At 35.5% G+C, this 18,987-nt stretch overlaps 1 protein-coding gene across 11 annotated transcripts in view; it reads left to right on the top strand.

Annotated features, from left to right (window-relative positions):
* The window catches only part of GRIP1 (glutamate receptor interacting protein 1), a 351,911-nt gene that overhangs the window by 265,926 nt on the left and 66,998 nt on the right, over positions 1-18,987 (top strand). For 9 of the 11 annotated variants that reach the window (XM_081331027.1, XM_081331022.1, XM_081331026.1 and 6 more), the window contains exons 3-7: positions 5,613-5,748; positions 6,624-6,769; positions 10,022-10,105; positions 10,465-10,540; positions 11,586-11,731. In XM_081331027.1, coding sequence (XP_081187153.1) covers positions 5,613-5,748; positions 6,624-6,769; positions 10,022-10,105; positions 10,465-10,540; positions 11,586-11,731 — 588 coding nt within the window. The remainder of the gene's footprint in view (positions 1-5,612; positions 5,749-6,623; positions 6,770-10,021; positions 10,106-10,464; positions 10,541-11,585; positions 11,732-18,987) is intronic. The other 2 variants (XM_081331019.1, XM_081331028.1) reach the window with 1 other exon arrangement.

The following is an 18,987-nucleotide window of genomic DNA, read 5'->3' as shown; positions in this document are numbered from 1 at the left end:
TAAATGACAGATTGCTACATATGCTATATAAAAAAGAATCCAGAAGAAAAGAAGTTTTAACTCCCAAATAAGCTTTTAAATATTTTGGTTCTACTTTGGTCCCATCTACCCTGATTATAGGACTGTGCATGCATAGCCAGGAACATAGCCAAGGCAGATGAATGAGCTTGAAAATAGATGCATCTGATGTAGACAGAAAGTTATTGCTTCAACCAAGATGTTGTCATGGTTCCATGAAACCAGCTGTCAGTGGTTGCCTCAAACAGTAATTGACAGAACTAGAAGAGAAATTAATTCCATGATGAACCACAGTTTGTTTCAATAGCTAGATACTATTCATCTGCTTTCTGTCATGACATTTTGGGGTGGTTTTGTTTTTGCTAACTTGCTACCATTATTACTATTCATTATTACCACATGAAATCATAGCTGCCAGTTCTTTAGCTGGTGTTAGCTGTCATTCACATCAAGTTTTTTCCAAGAACCTAGGATGTTGTAATGCAGGGGTGTCAAACTGCCGGCCCATGGGCCAGATGCATCACATGGAAGCTGTGCCCACCCCATTGCTGGCAATGCCAAAACTGTCCCGATATGTTGCGCGAGTTTGACATGTCTGTTGTAATGCATTAGGTGCTGCCCAAGCAATAAGGCCTTTGTAATTGACAGATGAAAATTGGTTAATACAAAGATATTTTTAAGAGTTGTTCAAGGCTTTTTGATATGACACCCAATGTGCTGATAACCACTGGGACCACCCTGGCCATTTTATGCCATAATCTTTTAATTTTTCCAATCTTGATACTTTGTGATCTTCTCCAATTCTTTATCTTCTATTCTACTATGCCCTGGTATTGTCATATTAATTATTCACACTTGTGTTATGTACCAAGACTTTATCAGTTCACATTTGGAAATCCTACAATATTATAATCTGCTTATTTTCTAATACTTTTTCAACTATATGTTCCCACCAATTTTTCATTACTGGCACATGATAATTTTTATAGATGTTCTAGTGAATGAGATTGGCAGCTGTGTTATGCTGTTGTTTATAATCAGTTTGTGGGATTAAATTATGAGGAAAGGGCTATTAGAAACTGAAGGGCTATTTAAAAACTGAATTAGCTAGATTCCATATGTGATGGTTTTCTACAGAGGTTATATTTTGAATTCATTATAGGTGCTAAGGCCTTGCTTTTCCTTGAAATTGATTAAACGATTAAATGAAGTATAAAAACTCATGTTTACAAATTAAGTATGATACAAACATATTCTCTTGAGCAAAATCTCTATTCTGATAGCAGACCAGTCATGCTTTGCACCGGCACGCCACAGGGCTGCGTGCTTAGCCCTTACCTGTACTCTTAATACACTTATGATTGTGTATCATCTGACCCATCCACTGCAATAATGAAGTTCACAGATGATACAACTGTTGTGGGTCTTATTACAGGTGGGGATGAGACAGCATATAGGGCGGAGGTACAAAAACTATCCATATGGTATAGTAACAACAACTTGCACCTAAACATTGGCAAGACGAAAGAGATGGTGTTAGACTTCCGGAGAAAAAAGGAGGAACCTGCCCCCCTTAACATCGGGGAGGACTGTGTGGAGAGAGATTCCTCCTTTAAATTTCTGGGAGTCTATCTCTGTGAAGATCTGACCTGGAAAGTTAACACAACCCAGGTGGCTAAAAAGACCCAACAGAGGCTTCACTTTCTTAGGGTCTTGCGGAAGAACAGGGTAGAACAACGGCTAATGACCCTCTTTTACCGGTCTACTATAGAGAGCATCCTCTCATATGGTATTGTGGTTTGGTATGCTGGTCTGACAGCCGCGGACAGGAAAGTATTACAGAGGGTAGTGAGCACAGCACAAGACATTGTGGTCTGTCCCCTGACACCACTGGATGACATTGCCAGGGCTCGTTGCCTTGGAAGAGTGAGAAAGATTCCCAGGGATGACTCACACCCTGGACGGTATCTCTTTACTCTCCTACCATCCGGTAGGAGATATAGGAGTATAGCCAGCCATACCAACAGGCTGAAAAATAGCTTTTATCCATGGGCTGTTAGGCTTTTAAATGGGATATAATCTCTGTGAACTTATGCAGAATTGACTTGGGAGGCTGGTGTGTGGTGTAGTTGGTTCACATGGTGTGGTAGGATGGAGGGTTTGTTGTCACTGTGTGTTGGGGGGAGAGAGCACAGGGGGAGGCTCAGCTAATCTCAATGTACACATGTACTTTAACAATAAAGGTTTATTATTTATTTATTTATTTATTTATTTATTTATTTATTTATTTATTTATATAAAGTAAAGTAATGTCATGTCTTGAGCTCTAATAAAATCCTGTTCAGAAGTAACTGAGTTCTATGACAATGTTAAGAGTATAGGTAAATGAAATAATGATCAAGTTTAATTGTTGACCATAACATGGTAAAACAGTTCAATTATACAGAATGTCAATAATAATAACAAACAACATCAGCCTATCTTGGGAAAGATTCAGTAGGTGAATGAAAATGCCAAATCCAGTCTAAACATCTGGCTGATTGTGTGACAAACCATAATATATTACCAATACTAATAGATATCTTGGGTGCAAGGTTGAAAAAGCTAAACAAGGAGCAGACTACAAAATGTATGAAATTCAGAATAAAAATTATTAAATTATTTAGGGTAAAACTGAAGTATGGAAATACTAAAAGACATTTGTATGAGAATGATAGTGCTGTGCAGAAGAGTGGAACTGAAAGAATGTTTTAAACGTTAAAAGTCCACAAAATGTGAACTTGCAGTATCACTGAAGAAATGTTAAAATATGGGTGTGATTTGGATGTGAGTGCCTGTGCAACTTGTTTGATGTGTGCATGAATAGAACATCTGTGCCTGATGGCTAGAAGATTGCCATGACTGTTTTCCTATACAAATAGAAAGATAGCAAGAGGGAATGTAAAAGCTAGAAGGGGATTAGTTTGCTAAGTGTGCCTGAGCAGGTGTTTGGCAGCATTCCAATTGAAAGCTTACAAGCTGTGAGAATAAGCAAAATTTGGGAAGTGGTTTTATGCTAGATATGGGGTGTGCAGATCAGAGGCTTGCTCTTCAGCAAGCCATTGAGAAAGTCATACCTGAAGTTGATTCTCAAAAAGGAGAGAAATGAGACATTAAAGAACATATAATGTTATATGAAACGTGTAGAAATAATAGAAGGTCTGGGGAAGCATAGTGAATGGTTTCAGTATAAACTATTTTGTTAAATATCCTTTTTCATATCTCATTCATTTAATCTCTTTGTCTTATTATTCCTTACTCCTTTTCTGCACTCAAATGTTTGTTTCCACTGCAAAAGAACCATTCCATTTATGTTTATATTTTTAGTATGCACAGAAAAGGAGAGTATCTTAAAACTAACCTGTTTTTCATTTGAAGTACAAATTTGTATAAAATTTAATGTAAATATTTTCTCTACTCAGTTTAAAAACAGCTAAGACTAGGACAGAGAAACTGTAGATGTAGATGTTGTTAAACAACATATCCCAGCATTTCTTGCCACTGGCTGTGCTTCTTGGAGCTACTGGTAGTTTTAGTTCATTAATACATTTATTGGCATATTCCCACTTCTGGAGCAAAGGATCTCCTTACATCATATCTGTTCTTTCAAAAGGGATGGTGAATCTGGATTTTAAAATAAACAATGCTTTCAGCATACAAAATTCTATTTTTATTTTTTGTCTGAGTGTGCATGTGAGGAACAAGTTAGGAAAAGATATGTCTCTTAGTCTTATGGTAATTTTACATGAAGTCTTTGAATCGAATAACTTCTGCCAGATTAACCTTTTTTTAATCATTGAGTGTCTTCCTTTCATTGCCAGAAGATTACATGCCAGAACTACTTTGGCATATAAAAATAAGTAAATGTCATAGTAAGCTATGGATCAAATGATTAATCTTTCTGCATTGCTCAATGCTGCCCATGTTTATTCATGTAAGTTTCACTTATTCCAGTAGAACTTACTCTTACATAATTGTGAAAAAGAATGCAGGTTTAACCCAGGCCTCCTAATGCTTCTTGAAATAGCTCTAATAAACTTTTTTAAAAAGCAGTGTAATTGAAAAATGTGACTACAATGAATCTGGTTTATGAGGAAATATCAAGACATTTAAGCTCAATATCTGGGATGTTTTATGTTGTTCTTTTGTTTGATTTCACAAAATTTGCTAGAGGAAGTATGAAAGGGCAATGGATGCAATGTCGTAACACATGTTTCATAATTTTGGCATCATCATAGCTAGAAATGGAAAACTACAGAAAAGACTATAAGAGAAAGCAAGTCCTGGAATCTGAATCCTTCCTTTGGACGGTGGTTATGCAGTTTTAGCATGTTTTCCTCCTGTCATGTGTGTAATCAACAGTCTTAATGGTAAGAGATTCTCATTGCAATCAATGGAACTCAGATCTAGGCAAGGACCATCCTATGTATTTTCATATAAATCTGTAAAGTATGATTTTTAATAATAAAATTGCTCATATTTTGGCTGCAAAAAATAAAACTTGATAATCATTGATGGGAATTTCAAGTGTCCCATATGAAATCTTGTAATCAAAATTTCTGCATTTCTGGAGTACCCTTTTCAATTTATCACTATATTTAAAATGGCCGCTAGCCCCCGAAAATCAGAAATGCCCAGAATAAGAATGCTAACATTCTTATTGAATCAGTTTTTATAATTAGTCATATGCTTTAAGCTTTTATATGTAATACATATTTTAAAAATAAATAAAAACAAATATAAATGATGAAATAAAATATTTCTTAGAAAGACAATCTGAGACATTGTGCTAGACATCTATACACAAAAGGTATTTCAATAGATACCAGCTCTCCAACTTTGCAGTTCTATTTATAGTAGTAATAACTCCTATTGAATTGGATTATTTCATTATAATTAAGATTAAGATAGAAAACCTTAATGGATTTTATTACTTAGAACAGGATTATGCTAAGGCATGTGATTTTGGGGTGTGTATGTGTCTGAAATAGGAAAGCCTATCCTTGGGTTGTTCATTAGATGTTTTTCTCAAAGTAAGATTACCAGATTAGCAATTTAAGCATTTTGTCAACATATTTTTTAATTTTATTTACAAACTGTCATTTGTTCAGAATAATGTATGTTTAAAATAATGTTTATTTAGGTTAAATTAAATGCATTTTGTCCATTAATTTCAACAGGCTTAACCACATGTAGTATTATGTTGTATATAAAATTTAAAAATAACCTACTTTTTTTCCTCTGCAAGCTGCAAACAATGGAGTCTATTTACTGATTTATTTCTTAGCACTAAGTCATCGTTATGACATTAAAACACAGATAAGAGATCTTTTAAGGAATAAAAAATTCTTACAACAAAGTGATATCTTAAAGGCTAGCAAATATGTTGTGAAATAAACTCTGGGGGAATAGAATCCATTTCATCATTTGTATTTGAAAAAACTTAATACAGAAATCTTTTTCAAGCTACCTTTTCTCTTTATGGAAGTTACAGTTTTTCTGAAATTACAGTGTACAATGTAAACTTTTTTTAATAGTAATATTTTTTTCAACAGAGGAATTCAAAGGCTCAACAATAGTTGAACTGATAAAGAAAGAGGGCACTACTTTGGGGCTTACAGTATCTGGTGGAACAGACAAAGATGGAAAACCAAGAGTGTCTAACCTTCGACAAGGAGGAATTGCTGCTAGGTAAAGACTGTTCAAGACAAAGAACACACACACAGAGACAAAATAGCTTCAAATTCCTCAACAATAAATAATAGATGCCTTTACCTAAATTAGGCCATTAGAGAAGAAACAGAACTGTGATAGCTGAGAAAGTTGAGAAATATTGTAAGATGCAATATGTTTGGTGATATGCAGAATACATTCTGCAGTCAAGTGGTGACAAATAATTCAAAAATTTAAATAGATTGTTCCATGACTAATTCTTAAATTGGCAACTTTTTCTACTTGTGAACAATTCAGTTGTATTTTAAACTATATTTCACTAAATCTAATGTTAGTAGAAAACATGTCTCACATAAAGCAGGATTCAGGTTTAATCAGTGCTCTCTCAAAATGATCTTAAGTGAATGATTTCCACATGATACTCTGAAACATTATTCTCCTATCTAGTACATTTTTGAGAGATCTGTGTCATTTAAAGTGTCAAATTATAGAAATTTGGACATGCAGAGACTTTGTCAATCAAATAGCCAATGGAGAAACAAATTGACTTGCTTCCTAAAATAAAGACCCATTTTTGCTTTGTAAGGCTTTGGTATATGGTAATAATACTACACAAATAAAAGAATATTATATTGCTATATATAGAATGTCATATCACTATTTTGAAAATTAGCACTAAAATAATATATTGTTACTTGTAAACAAGGGGTCCTTGGTTCTCTCTGAGTTTGTTTTCCTGCAGATGTTTGGGTAATGTTTCATTTTACCCTGCTAGGTAACAAACAAACTCAGAGAGCACTAAGAACCTCTCATTTCAACCCTGAGCTACAAACATTTAAATGTTACAAGACAAATAAAATACAGCTTCACTGAAGAAGAGATGTGTGTTGCAGAAGTGACCAACTGGATGTGGGGGATTACATCAAATCTGTAAATGGAATCAACCTGACAAAGTTTCGCCATGATGAGATCATTAGTTTGCTCAAGAATGTTGGTGAGCGGGTTGTATTAGAAGTGGAGTATGAGCTGCCACCTACTTGTAAGTAATAATTTATAAAATAATCTGTGTAAAATGTTTTTACAAGAGTAAAATTAATGGATATATTAAACTGATGGTATGATACAAATATGGTAATAGCTTTTTTCCCAACTCATTCTCTTCTCCTGTTTCACAGCCTCACTGTTTTGTTCTTTAATTTCCACATTAGCAATGCTTGTTTGTTAAACTCATTTATCTAGGTTACCATTTGTGAAATACTTATAAGTACAATGGGTGGTCTGTATGTTGCCAGAAGAGACTCTGGGAAGAGGATTGCTATTGATGAAGGCGGCAGAGCTCTCTAGTACTATGATGATTTTATCTAATCAGACATTATTCTTAAGAATAGTATTTTTTTCTGTATCAAAATGAGTGATACCTATGTTAGGATATTGAATTTAGTAGCTGGAACAGTAAAGTGTACAATAGGCCAGAACACACAGTTAGAGAGTGCTGACTTATGCATGATGCAATCTATGCTAAGATTGGTTGCTGTAAATATAAAGGGGGAGTTTTTCCCCCTTTCCCCCCCTCTTTTTTTCCCCTCTGTGGGTTCTGTATACTGTTTAATTTACCTCATGATGTTCCAGTGTTCCTATTTTGTGTTTTTTTCTTCCTGGATGATGACAAAGACTGCTGTAAGTCTGAATGTTAAATTATATATACATATACATATACATATACATATACATATACATATACATATACATACATACATACATACATACATACATACATACATACATACATATATATATATATATATATATATATATATATATATATATATATATATATATATAAAATGTTTTCTGAGGTTTTCACGGGTGTTTGTATGTAGATCTTTGGTCATTCGGGTTTTTCCCCACGTAGAATTGGAGGTATCAGGGCAACATTTCAACGAAATCTCATCCGTCATCCTCAGGCTGGTGGCTTCAGCTTCGTTCTTCTGGGAGAAGTGTGTGGTAGTGGCTGTTTTTTCTTCTTTTTTAAACTGCCAGAGGGGGTGTGGTCTGTGGGTGGAGGTGTGCTCTGATTGTGTGGGGGGTTAGCTGTGTTCTGGTTGGGTGGGAGTGTGTTTTGAATGGGGGCTGTGTTCTGATTGGGTGGGGATGTGTTTTGAGTGGATGGGCTGGTCTCAGCTGCCAGCCTTAGACCTGAACTGGTGAGTTGTGCTGCTTTTGTTCGGCTCTGTGTTTGTGGTGGTGCCATGTTTTTATAGTGGGTGTCAGTTTGCTTATTGTATGGTTTGGAGGGGTTTAAAGTGGCTGATGTTGCAGCTGTAGTTAGGTTTCTGTTTTGTGGTTGTGTGTCGTTATCGTTGTGAGTTCGGATTTGCTTTTTGAATGGTTGTATGGTGGTGATGTCATGTGATGTTATCATGAGTTTGGGTCTGTTTTTTTTAAATCAATTTCATGTCCCGTGGCTTTAAAGTGTTGGAACAGGGATGAAGTTTGTTCTCCCTTTCTGAGTGAGTTCCTTCAATGCGTGCACTTATTCTTCTGTTGGTCTGTCCGATGTATGTGGTGGGGCAGGTGGTGCATGGGATTTCGTATACTCCTTGGTTTTCTAACACAATTATGTCTTTGGGGTTTCTTAGGATGGTGTCTCTCTTCGGATTAAGTTGGTAATCATGTTTCTTTGGAATCCGTTGGCTGTTAGTACATTAGTGAGAGTGTGTAGTTCGGTTTTTAGGTGTTGTTCGTCAGCTAGGTGTTTTGTTCTGGAGATGAGTATCTTGGCTACGGTGTTGATCTGTGCTGGGTGGTGGTGTGAGAGTGCGTTCAGATAGCGGTTTGTGTGTGTTTTTTTATGGTAGATAGTGTGTCCTAGGGAGCCGTTGGATTTCTTTTAGACTAAGACATCAACAGATAGAATTAATGGTACTATAAGTAAATGTTAATAAGATATTGGATTATCAAATGACTTTAGATTGCTTACCATGTAGAGGCAATTTACAAACTACATTCATTGTGTTGTCAAATCTATAGGAACTTTTTTTTCTCTTGATCAGAGAAAAACTGCTGTCCAACTTCTTGTCTCATATTCATCCATTGCCATTCTTCCCACTATCTGGTGTTAAACTATCATTCTATCATATTTTTAAGTTACTGGAATCTTGAACCTATATTGAGTTCTGCTGTATTGCTTAATAAATCAAAGCTCATGTCTTTTTCTTAATATTTTGTTGATACTAAAGTTCTAAGCAGTTCTGTAATAGCTATTATCATTATACTATTAAAAAATGTCTCCAAGGTATATTTAGTTATTTTTGCTCAGTCTGATGAAAATTTTAAAGTTCAGAAGATCGGGGGAAAATTTTGCACCAACTTCTAATTTTCGTTTTCTCCAATAATCCTGCTGACTCTTCTCTTTCTAGGGGAGTTGTATTTGGCAGAATTTGACCTTGAGAGTAACTGAGCTCAGTGTCTTATCTCCAGTTGATTATCAGTGTTACAAGCTTGCACTCTTTCCCAGCTGCAGGCCTATCCATTGTCCTAGTTTGATTTCTGCTATTGAATAAAGGGCAAATCTAGTTATTGTTAAAACCCAAAAAGAGGTGATTTGAAATCTCCTAAGAATGTTTCATTTTGATAATCATCAAAGGCAAAATTAAACATTTAAAAGTTAGCACAATTGTCATATATACACTGTAACTGAAAAGCCACATAATATTTTTGCGATTGTATGCTCAGATGATGTTGCAGGAACTGTATATCATAAAGCAACAATTTATGCCTTTTAACCTCATTTATCTCATTCATAGCAATCTGCAACATCACCCTTTTCTGGTGCAAGATACATGAGTTGCCATTATTTTCAATAATTTCTGTTCTCTATCCAAGAGGATAACATCCTACAGTATATTCATGATGCAATGAAACCCAGGAGGGAGATTTTTCTATTCTCTGTTACTGCCTATTTTTCTTCCCGAGCCTCCATTAAATCTATATTTGCAGTTCTCCTGTCGGGATCAATTTTGGTGTAATGCTTTTATGTTACTTGAGAATAAAAGCAATTTAGCGTTCGATGCTCCTTTTAGTGATGTTAACATCTATTTCGCAAAGAAGATTTTGAGCTCATCCATTTTGCTATTTTTGGTGTACTGGTTAGAAAATGGGAAACCATGAGTTCTAGTCCCACCTTGGGCACAAAACTCAGCTCAAATAAATGATACATTAATTATGATTAAATTGTAAAGTTTAGTTTTGTTGCAAGCAGTATAATTAGAGGGCTTATCTTATTTTTCAGCTGTACAAGGTTCAGGTGTTATTTTTAGAACTGTGGAAGTTACTTTACATAAAGAAGGGAACACTTTTGGATTTGTAATTAGAGGTAAGTTCCCATAATAATTTGTTTCCCAAAAATTTTGACCTGATTTACTCCCATATTGTATGGTTTCTTCCATTATACATACTCCTCCCATTGCTAAAATAATGCCTGAAATAATTGTATGAAAACTTAGTTGTAATCAAATATCATTGTATGGTTTTCATGGAATTAGTCCCAACAAATATAACTGGATTCTGTTCATTATGTTTATGACCCACCCCATGAATATTTAAGTAATATTAAAAATAGGAGTGGAAAACAAAACTTATGTTCAAACATTCTCAAGATATTTGAGATACTAATCTGGATGTAGATTTTGATACATGTGTAAGAGAATGTGTCTGTTTCATTGACTTTCCTAGGTGGAGCACATGATGTCAGAAATAAATCCCGTCCTGTTGTAATAACATGTGTTAGACCTGGAGGTCCTGCTGACAGGTATATTTCATTTTCTGGAGTGCACTTATACATATTGACATTCACAAATAGGAAGAGATATAAATACAAAAGGTCAAAGGCTAAATTAAAGATGCAAATTAAGACCCCGAAGTACAAAGCACATGAGACACCCTCATGTATAATCATACAATCTATCTTAATAAATTACATGTTTCATTATTTGTGTTATAACAAGCATTGCATAAGACTGCTTGATGTGAATTTTAAAGAAACATGGCTTCTTTGATTGAATAGGGCTTAATATTATGAATGTTTAACCAATGTTTAAAGTAGGACACAGAGAACAAAATACTGTACAAGTTTAAACTTCTATTTTTTGTAAAATTGTTTCCCAAAAATTTTATTTTTATTCTAGGGTATTTTTTTCTATCTGAAAAAAGTCCTTTTTTAAAAAAACATACCTTAGGAATGGCTTAATATCTTATGGATGGAAAGATAACAGTAATTTCTTCTATAGAACTGAATGCATTTTTATATGAACCCAGAAAAGAAAGATTATTCCAATATCTGTCATGTTGAATAACAAAAAAAAACCTTTTGTAAGGGAATAAAAGAATGATTTTCAAACTTGCACATTTTTAAATGGAAAGTATGGGCAACTATAATTTCTAAAGACTATTTTTATAACTGGCAAACATAATAAGATTCAAAGGGCAGATCTAAATTTTCCAAGATTGCCAGTGTAGTACAAAAAAGCTTTCTACAATACTGGTAGTCCTTGTTTAGTGACCACAGTTGGGACTGGCAATGGTCACTAAGTGCTTTTTGCTCAAGGCACTCAAATCGATTCTCTTTTGAGCTTGAAACATTGCCTCTGTCTTCCAGATAATCTATCTCATGATTAAACTGGGAAATGTTATGCTCAAATTTTTGAAATGAAATATTTTGTATGCATATCCATAGTAAATTTTAAGAGAACAGCCAGTTGTATTGGATGTTAAGAAAGCACACTAGAAAATCTAGATATTTCTAAGAGTTTGCTAAGAAACATTATATTAAATGAATAACAACTGTTCTTTTTCAGAGAGGGTACTATCAAGCCTGGAGACAGGTTGCTCAGCGTTGATGGAATTCGGCTTGTTGGAACTTCACACAATGAGGCCATGGGTATTCTCAAACAGTGTGGGCAAGAAGCAACTCTGCTTATAGAATATGATGTGTCAGTTATGGGTATGTTGAAATACTGCCATTTCATTCTGGAAATCATCCATTACATTTTATAGTACATTCTTTAAAGCTATTCAAACATGTTTATTACTCTGTTCCTCTACTAGAAAAAGAAATTCCCTTATTGCTAAATCTCATTAATTTCTCTAGATTCATGAAGGTGTGAATTTGAAGTCTGGTTATTTTATTTCTAGGTTGAAAGAATACCATAAATGAAATCAGAATGGTAACATTCATTAATTCAAGTGAAGCAATTTTTTCATGCAATGGAAATAAGGGTTTTGCATATATTTTTGTCAATTTATTAAAAATGGTCAAGACAAATCCTTCAGCTTGTTTTGAAATGGCAGAAATTATAAACATAGCATTGATCTTGATATTAATCTTTGTGGTAGAAACCCTTCTTTCCCAAAAGGTTAACAAAAAAATTATAAAAAATATATTTATTGTTCTGGAATGACAATGTATCTTATTTGTCCTCCCCATAAATCCCTTTTGATTAAGAATATTGTGATTTGCTAGTACTTTTAGAAACTTTACAACAGGTGATATGAGTTTCTAAGTTTACACAATTTGATTTGTCTAAATAGAGAATAGTATGAAAATCTTATTCTCAGTTTAATAGCCAATGTAAGTTACATAAAATAGCATGAACTTTGTATGCTTATATATTTACACTGGATGTATGTGTGTTTGTACAACTTCCCACTAGACCTACAGAAATACTAATTGCATTTTCTTACCAGAAACAGATAAAAATTCTGAACTTGCAGTAAAGCAATGGCAGAATAAAATGGTTTCACTTTTAGTGGAGCCAACAATCACAGTGGAAAGTGAAACTGGTGAAGGAACCAGGTCCCTGATTTCTTGTTCAGATGTCTTGGGATTGCCCAGAGTGCTCCTGACAGTTGCTCCCTGTGATGGGACCATAAAATAACAGTCTCTGGCAAATTGTTGAGCTTTGGGAGTTGGGAGAGACAGCTTTGCCCAAGGACACTGAGTTCACTTACTTCCCCTCTTAATCATTTTTATTGGAAATGAGTTGTAAATTGCTTTCTGGATATTAAGAATCTCCAGAAAGACAAGTCTAATTACACTAGACATTTTCCTACAATCTGCAACTAAAGAAGATTTATGTAACTTTAAAAAAACCCTTTTTAACTTGGAAATAAGCAGCAAAAGGTTGATTAGAATACAGATTTTTGAAAGTTTTCAAACGAACTAAAGGGCAAGAACTAGATTTTTAAAAAGTTTTAAGAAGTTTTAATGTGTTTACAATTTGGTAAACTCTGGAGGAATTTAAGGATATTTGTCAACAATGTCCCCAGAACTTACTATTTAGGCTGATACAATAAAAATGGGCTTAAAAGAAAAGAAGATATAAATGAAAATCAGGCTGTTTGAATATGAATTTAAAATTGACAGGATACAAGAACAATATTGACAAAGATATTATACAGGATCTACAAATGAAAGTGCCTTAGGTTTTAATAATTAAAAGAATCACACAAATAATAAATCTTAAGAATATTTAGATATGGGGATTTCAACTCAGAAAAGTGACCTAAACAAGTTTCTTACTTTGGATTTACAAAAGGGATATATTATACTTATAAAACAATACCTGAAAAACAGAAAAGAGAGAAGAAATAACATTTTCAGACATTACTTAAAAGGATTAACCAAGATATTTAAAACTAAAACTTATAAAGTTGGATTATTTGATCAAGATTAAATTGTGCATGATCCTCTTTTCTAACAGCTTTTAATAGGTTTTTCTTGAGTAGCCTGAATGCTGAGGCTTTAAAGCTTTGTTTATAGATGAGATAAGATATGAGAAGAAGATATTTTTTCCTTGTATTTTTAGAGAAAAGGACAGGTTATGGTATTATAAAGGAAAAGAAAGAAATATGAAATAGATTTACTTGTTTAAAGTTTGTGTGTGTGTCTCACTGTGTGTGTGTGTGTGTGTTTGAGTGTTTGGATTTCTGGTAATTCTTAATGAACTTTTGCTGATTATGATTGAAAAATGAGGGTTAATTACTTGCCAATAAATAAAAGATGTGATATGGGATGAAGAGATCTTTGGTTGAACTATTAGAGAAGGTATTTATTGAAAATGTTGGTTCTTGTCTTGATGAAGGGGGGAGTCATTTCTTTCTATATTTTTTCTTTTCTGTTTCCTTTTTATATATATTTTCCTTTCCCCCCCCCTCCATTTTTTCTTTTTCTTTTTTCCTCTTTTTTATATGATCCTTGGTTTGTATTAATTTTATATCCTTGTATTTTTGTATTTCAATAAAAAATATATGGGTAAGAATTCTCTTTAGGAAGAGGAAATACATGAGATAGGTCAATTGGTTTTGTGAGATAACTGAGATCACTATGGGATGTTTTTTTTATTGGTGATACATTTAATTGAAGCTGATTATTCTAGACAGGAATTTTGCTTTTACTAGATAAAATTTTAAATAGGAGAATTCACACACACCCCATGGAAAATAATTGTACAAGACCTATACTTTAAAAATCTTCATACTAAGAATATTGATCAATGACTAGTTCTATACACTTAATTATGAGTGTGGATTAAATATTGGAATATTTTGAAATACAGCTGGATTAAATTTTGTAAGCTAAATGATAAAAAGAACTTATTCACTGCTGCATTCCAATATTATTCTGTATGTTGCATTTTATTGGTTTCAGTCAAGGGCATCTTAAAGGGAGTAACCAGCATCAAAATAGTAAAAGGGACTAGAGATCAAAACCCCACCCCATTTTGTGTGTGTGTGTGTGATGTGTGCAATGCACTTGGAAAAGGAAAGGAGGTTCAGTTATTGAATCAAACCCATCATTTTGACATCCCCCTCCATCCTGGTTTAATGAACTAACTAAAAAATCTGTGGTTCAGTGATTAGGCTTTGAAGCTCCATGTGATATATTATTTTCATATGTCATTCTTATTATCTCCAAACAGAAAGCAATAAAAAAGAAAAGGTAATGCTCATAATTCATTTATTGGTAAACTTTATCTTTCAGATCCTCCCCAAAGAAATATAAAAAGAATTTGGTTTGTATACTACAACTTTGAAATGGCTCTAACAGATCCAAATGACATTTCTTTCTAGCATTTTGGAAACAATGGCCTCATTAAAATCAGTTGCATAAACATAGCTACCTCTAGGAGGCCTCATTAAAATCAGTTGCATAAACATCAGCAACTCTACGGGTGTAGCTAAAGTGAAGTTTAATTATTACCAAACAAATACTGATAAAGTTTCATTATCTGAATTAACAAGAGAGAAGAAAAGTTCATATTGTTCTGAAAACTGTTCATGTTAAACCTTTATGTTCAAATATTTTTTAATTCTCCAAGTAGTGAAAGTCCAGGGCCTTAGTTTTCTCGGATGAAATGTCATGGCAGATTTCATGACCATAATCTCAGTTTAATAAAACTATATATCCTTGATTTACTTTTGCATGAAGAACTTCTCTTTTCTTCATCTTTGATAACCCATGAAGCCTCCTAGGAACCAAAACTATCTTGTCTGTCTCACACACACACAGAGAGAAAACTGTAATTATCAACTCTGGTGCACACTTGGCTTTTAAAACAGATTATGCTTCTATTTCTTGTCTGGTTTAGAAGCTACTATCCAACATTTGCTATTTTTTGATGAATTAAAGACTACCAGATTTGATAAGGGTAATGAAGGGAGAAGCAAGTAGGCTGTTTTTGTCTGCAGAATATTACCGTATTTTTCGGACCATAAGACGCACTATTTTCCCCCCAAAGTGGGGGGAAAACAAGGGTGCGTCTTATGGTCCGAAGGTGATCCGTATGGCCAGCCCCAACCTACGCAAGTGGAAAGTAAGGGAGATTGCCAGGAGCACGAATCGGCACGTGCTGAGAAACGCCGATCTCACACTCCTGCACTCTCCCTCGCTCGGTTTCAGCTTCCCTTGCTACAAGAGAAAGCAGGCTGAAACTGAAAGAGGCAGATTGCCAGGAATGCGAATCGGCTGATCTCGCGCTGCTGCAATCTGCCTCGTTTCAGCCTGCTTTCTCTTGTAGCAAGGGAAGCTGAAACCGAGCGAGGGAGTTTGCAGGAGCGCGAGATCGGCCGATTCGCATTTCTGGCAATCTCCCTCACTCCGTTTCACACACGGACCATTTCCTATTGCACAAAGACCAGCAAGGTGAGTGGCTCAGATTTTCAGTGGGAAAACGAGTGAAAGCAAACAGAGGGCCAGCTGCATTTCTGAGAAGAGATCCCGTTTAACATCTGGTAAACAATCTGGAACTGCAATTCAGAGAGAAGGAAGTCTGCACATCACAAGGAGCCACAAGTTTGTTTTAAGTGACAAGCAAAACAAATGAGCCTCAGTAAGTTGGGCCTGACTGGTAAAAAGTTCCCAAACTGTCCCTAATCTAGTTAGCTAAGTTTCATGTTCTTTTCTCTGCTGGGAAGAGTATGGAAGGAAGCCGTCAACCAAGTGAACTTTAAAAAGGGATCCATGGTTTTGTTTTGTTTCTTTAATTCCAGACAAAGTGAAAATTCTCAGGTTACATCTGCAATGGTGACAAACCACAAACCATGCTTGCTTATAAACATGTTAGTGGCCCAGCCATAGTTTTTGTCTCTAGAAGACCCCCGCTGCAATCCTCTCTCGTAATTTCTCTGGGATGCAAAATAAAGAGTTGCTGGTACCCCATCTTGCGGGATTAGTGAAGGATAATTCAAACAATAACCCATGTAAAGTATTTCGAGTAACGCTCAGCATTGCCTGAAGTCCAATCCATTTAATGGCGACTGGAAGGAAGGAAGGAAGGGACAATGGGAGAGGGAGGGAGAGAAAGAGAGAGAGAGAGAAAGAGAGGGAGAGAGAGAGAAGGAGAAAGAATTTTTTTTCTTGTTTTCCTGCTCTAAAAACTGGGTGCGTCTTAAGTTCCGATGCGTTTTATGGTCCGAAAAATACGGTAGTTCATATCCATTCTTACTGAACAATCATTGATTGCCTGAATTATGCCCTAGTAGATTTGCAATCCCCTTTATGGATTACTGTCTTGTCGCAGTGAAGGGACTTGCGTAACTCAATGAAGCTATGACCTATGCCATGCAGGGCCACCCAGGATGGACAGGTCATAGCAGAGAGTTCTGACAAAATGTGATCCACTGGAAAAGGAAATGGCAACCCACTCCAGTATCTTTGCCATGAAAACCACATGGACAGTACCAAAAGGCAAAAAGATATGACGCTGGAAGATGAGCCCCTCAGGTCGGAAGGCGTCCAATATGCTACTGGGGAAGAGCAGAGGGCTAGTACTAGTAGCACCAGAAAGAATGAAGTGACTGGGCCAAAGCCAAAAGGACGCTCAGCTGTGAATGCATCTGGTGATCAAAGGAAAGTCCAATGCTGTAAAGATTTATTCTCCATAGGAACCTGGAATGTAAGATCCATGAATCAAGGAAAGCTGGACGTGGTCAGACAAGAGATGACAAGACTGAACATCAACATCTTAGGAATCAGCAAACTAAAATGGACAGGAATGGGTGAATTTAATTCAGATGACCATCAGGTATACTACTGTGGGCAAGCATCCTTCAGAAGAAATTTTGTCAAGAGAATACATTGGTCATAGCAAACACTCTTTTCCAACAACCCAAGACATGGCTCTACAAGTGGACATCACCAGATGGCCAACACAGAAATCAGATTGACTATGTGCTCTGCAGCCAAAGATGGAGAAGCTCTATACAGTCCATAAAAACAAGACGAGGAGCTGACTGTGGCTCACATCATGAGCTTCTCATTGCAAAATTTAGCCTTAAATTGAAGAAAGTAGGGAAAAGCACTAGATATGAACTAAATCATATCCCTGATGAATACACAGAAGAGGTGACAAATACTGTAGATTTAAGGAATTAGATCCGATAGACAGAGTGCCTGAAGAATTATGGGTGGAGGTTTGCAAAATTGTACAAGAGGTAGCAACTAAAACCATCCCAAAGAAAAAAAATGTAAGAAAGCAAAATGGCTATCTGAGGAAGCTTTACAAATAGCTGTGGAAAGGAGGGATGCGAAAGTCAAGGGAGAAAAAGAAAGATACGCCCAATTGAATGCAGAATTCCAGAGAATAGCTAGAAGAGATAAGAATGCCTTCTTAAATCAAAAGTGCAAAGAAATAGAAGAAAACAATAGAATAGGGAGGACCAGAGATCTTTTCAAGAAAATTGGAGAGATGAAGAGAACGTTTCATGAAAAAATGGGCATGATAAAGGACCAAAATGGCAGAGACCTAACAGGGACAGAAGAGATTAAGAAGAGGTGGCAAAATTACACAGAAGAACTATACAAGAGTGATCTTAACGTCCCTGATAACCACGATGAGATGGTCACAGACCTCGAGCCAGACATCCTAGAATGTGAAATGAAATGGGCTTTAGGAAATCTGAGCAACAGCAAAGCTAGTGGAGGTGACAGTATTCCAGCTGAGCTATTCAAAATCTTAATGACGATGCAGTAAAAGTGCTACACTCAATTTGCCAGCAAATTTGGAAAACTCAACAGTGGCCACAGGATTGGAAAAGGTCAGTTTACATTCCAATTCCAAAGAAAGGCAATGCCAAAGGATGTTCAAACTATCACACCATTGCACTCATTTCACATGCTAGTTAAGTTATGCTTAAAATCCTACAAGCTAGACTTCAGCAGTATGTGGATCGAGAACTACCAGAAGGAGGATTTCGAAGAGGCAGAGGAACTAGAGATCAAATTGCCGACATACACTGGATCATGGAGAAAGCTAGGGAGTTCCAGAAAAACATCTACTTCTGCTTCATTGACTATGCTAAAGCATTTGATTGTGTGGATCGCAACAAATTGTGGCACGTTCTTAAAGAGATGGGAGTACCAGACCATCTTATTTGTCTCTTGAGAAACCTATATGCGGGTCAAGAAGCAACACTGAGAACTGGACACAAAACCATTGATTGGTTTAAAATTGGGAAAAGAGTCCGGCAAGGCTGTAAACTGTCACCCTGCCTATTTAACTTATATGCAGAGCATATCATGAGAAAGGCAGGGCTAGATAAATCAAATGTTGGAATTAAGATTGCTGGGAGAAATATCAACAACCTAAGATATGCAGATGATACCACTCTAATGGCAGAAAGTGAAGAGGAACTAAAGAGCCTCTTGATGTGGCTGAAGAAGGAGAGTACAAAAGTTGGCTTGAAACTCAACATTAAGAA

The sequence above is a fragment of the Vipera berus genome, assembly GCF_964194415.1.
Source record: "Vipera berus genome assembly, chromosome: 6".
NCBI classification, from domain to species: domain Eukaryota; kingdom Metazoa; phylum Chordata; class Lepidosauria; order Squamata; family Viperidae; genus Vipera; species Vipera berus.
Note: the sequence above shows the minus strand (reverse complement) of the source record. Positions and strands in the feature narration are given on the sequence as shown.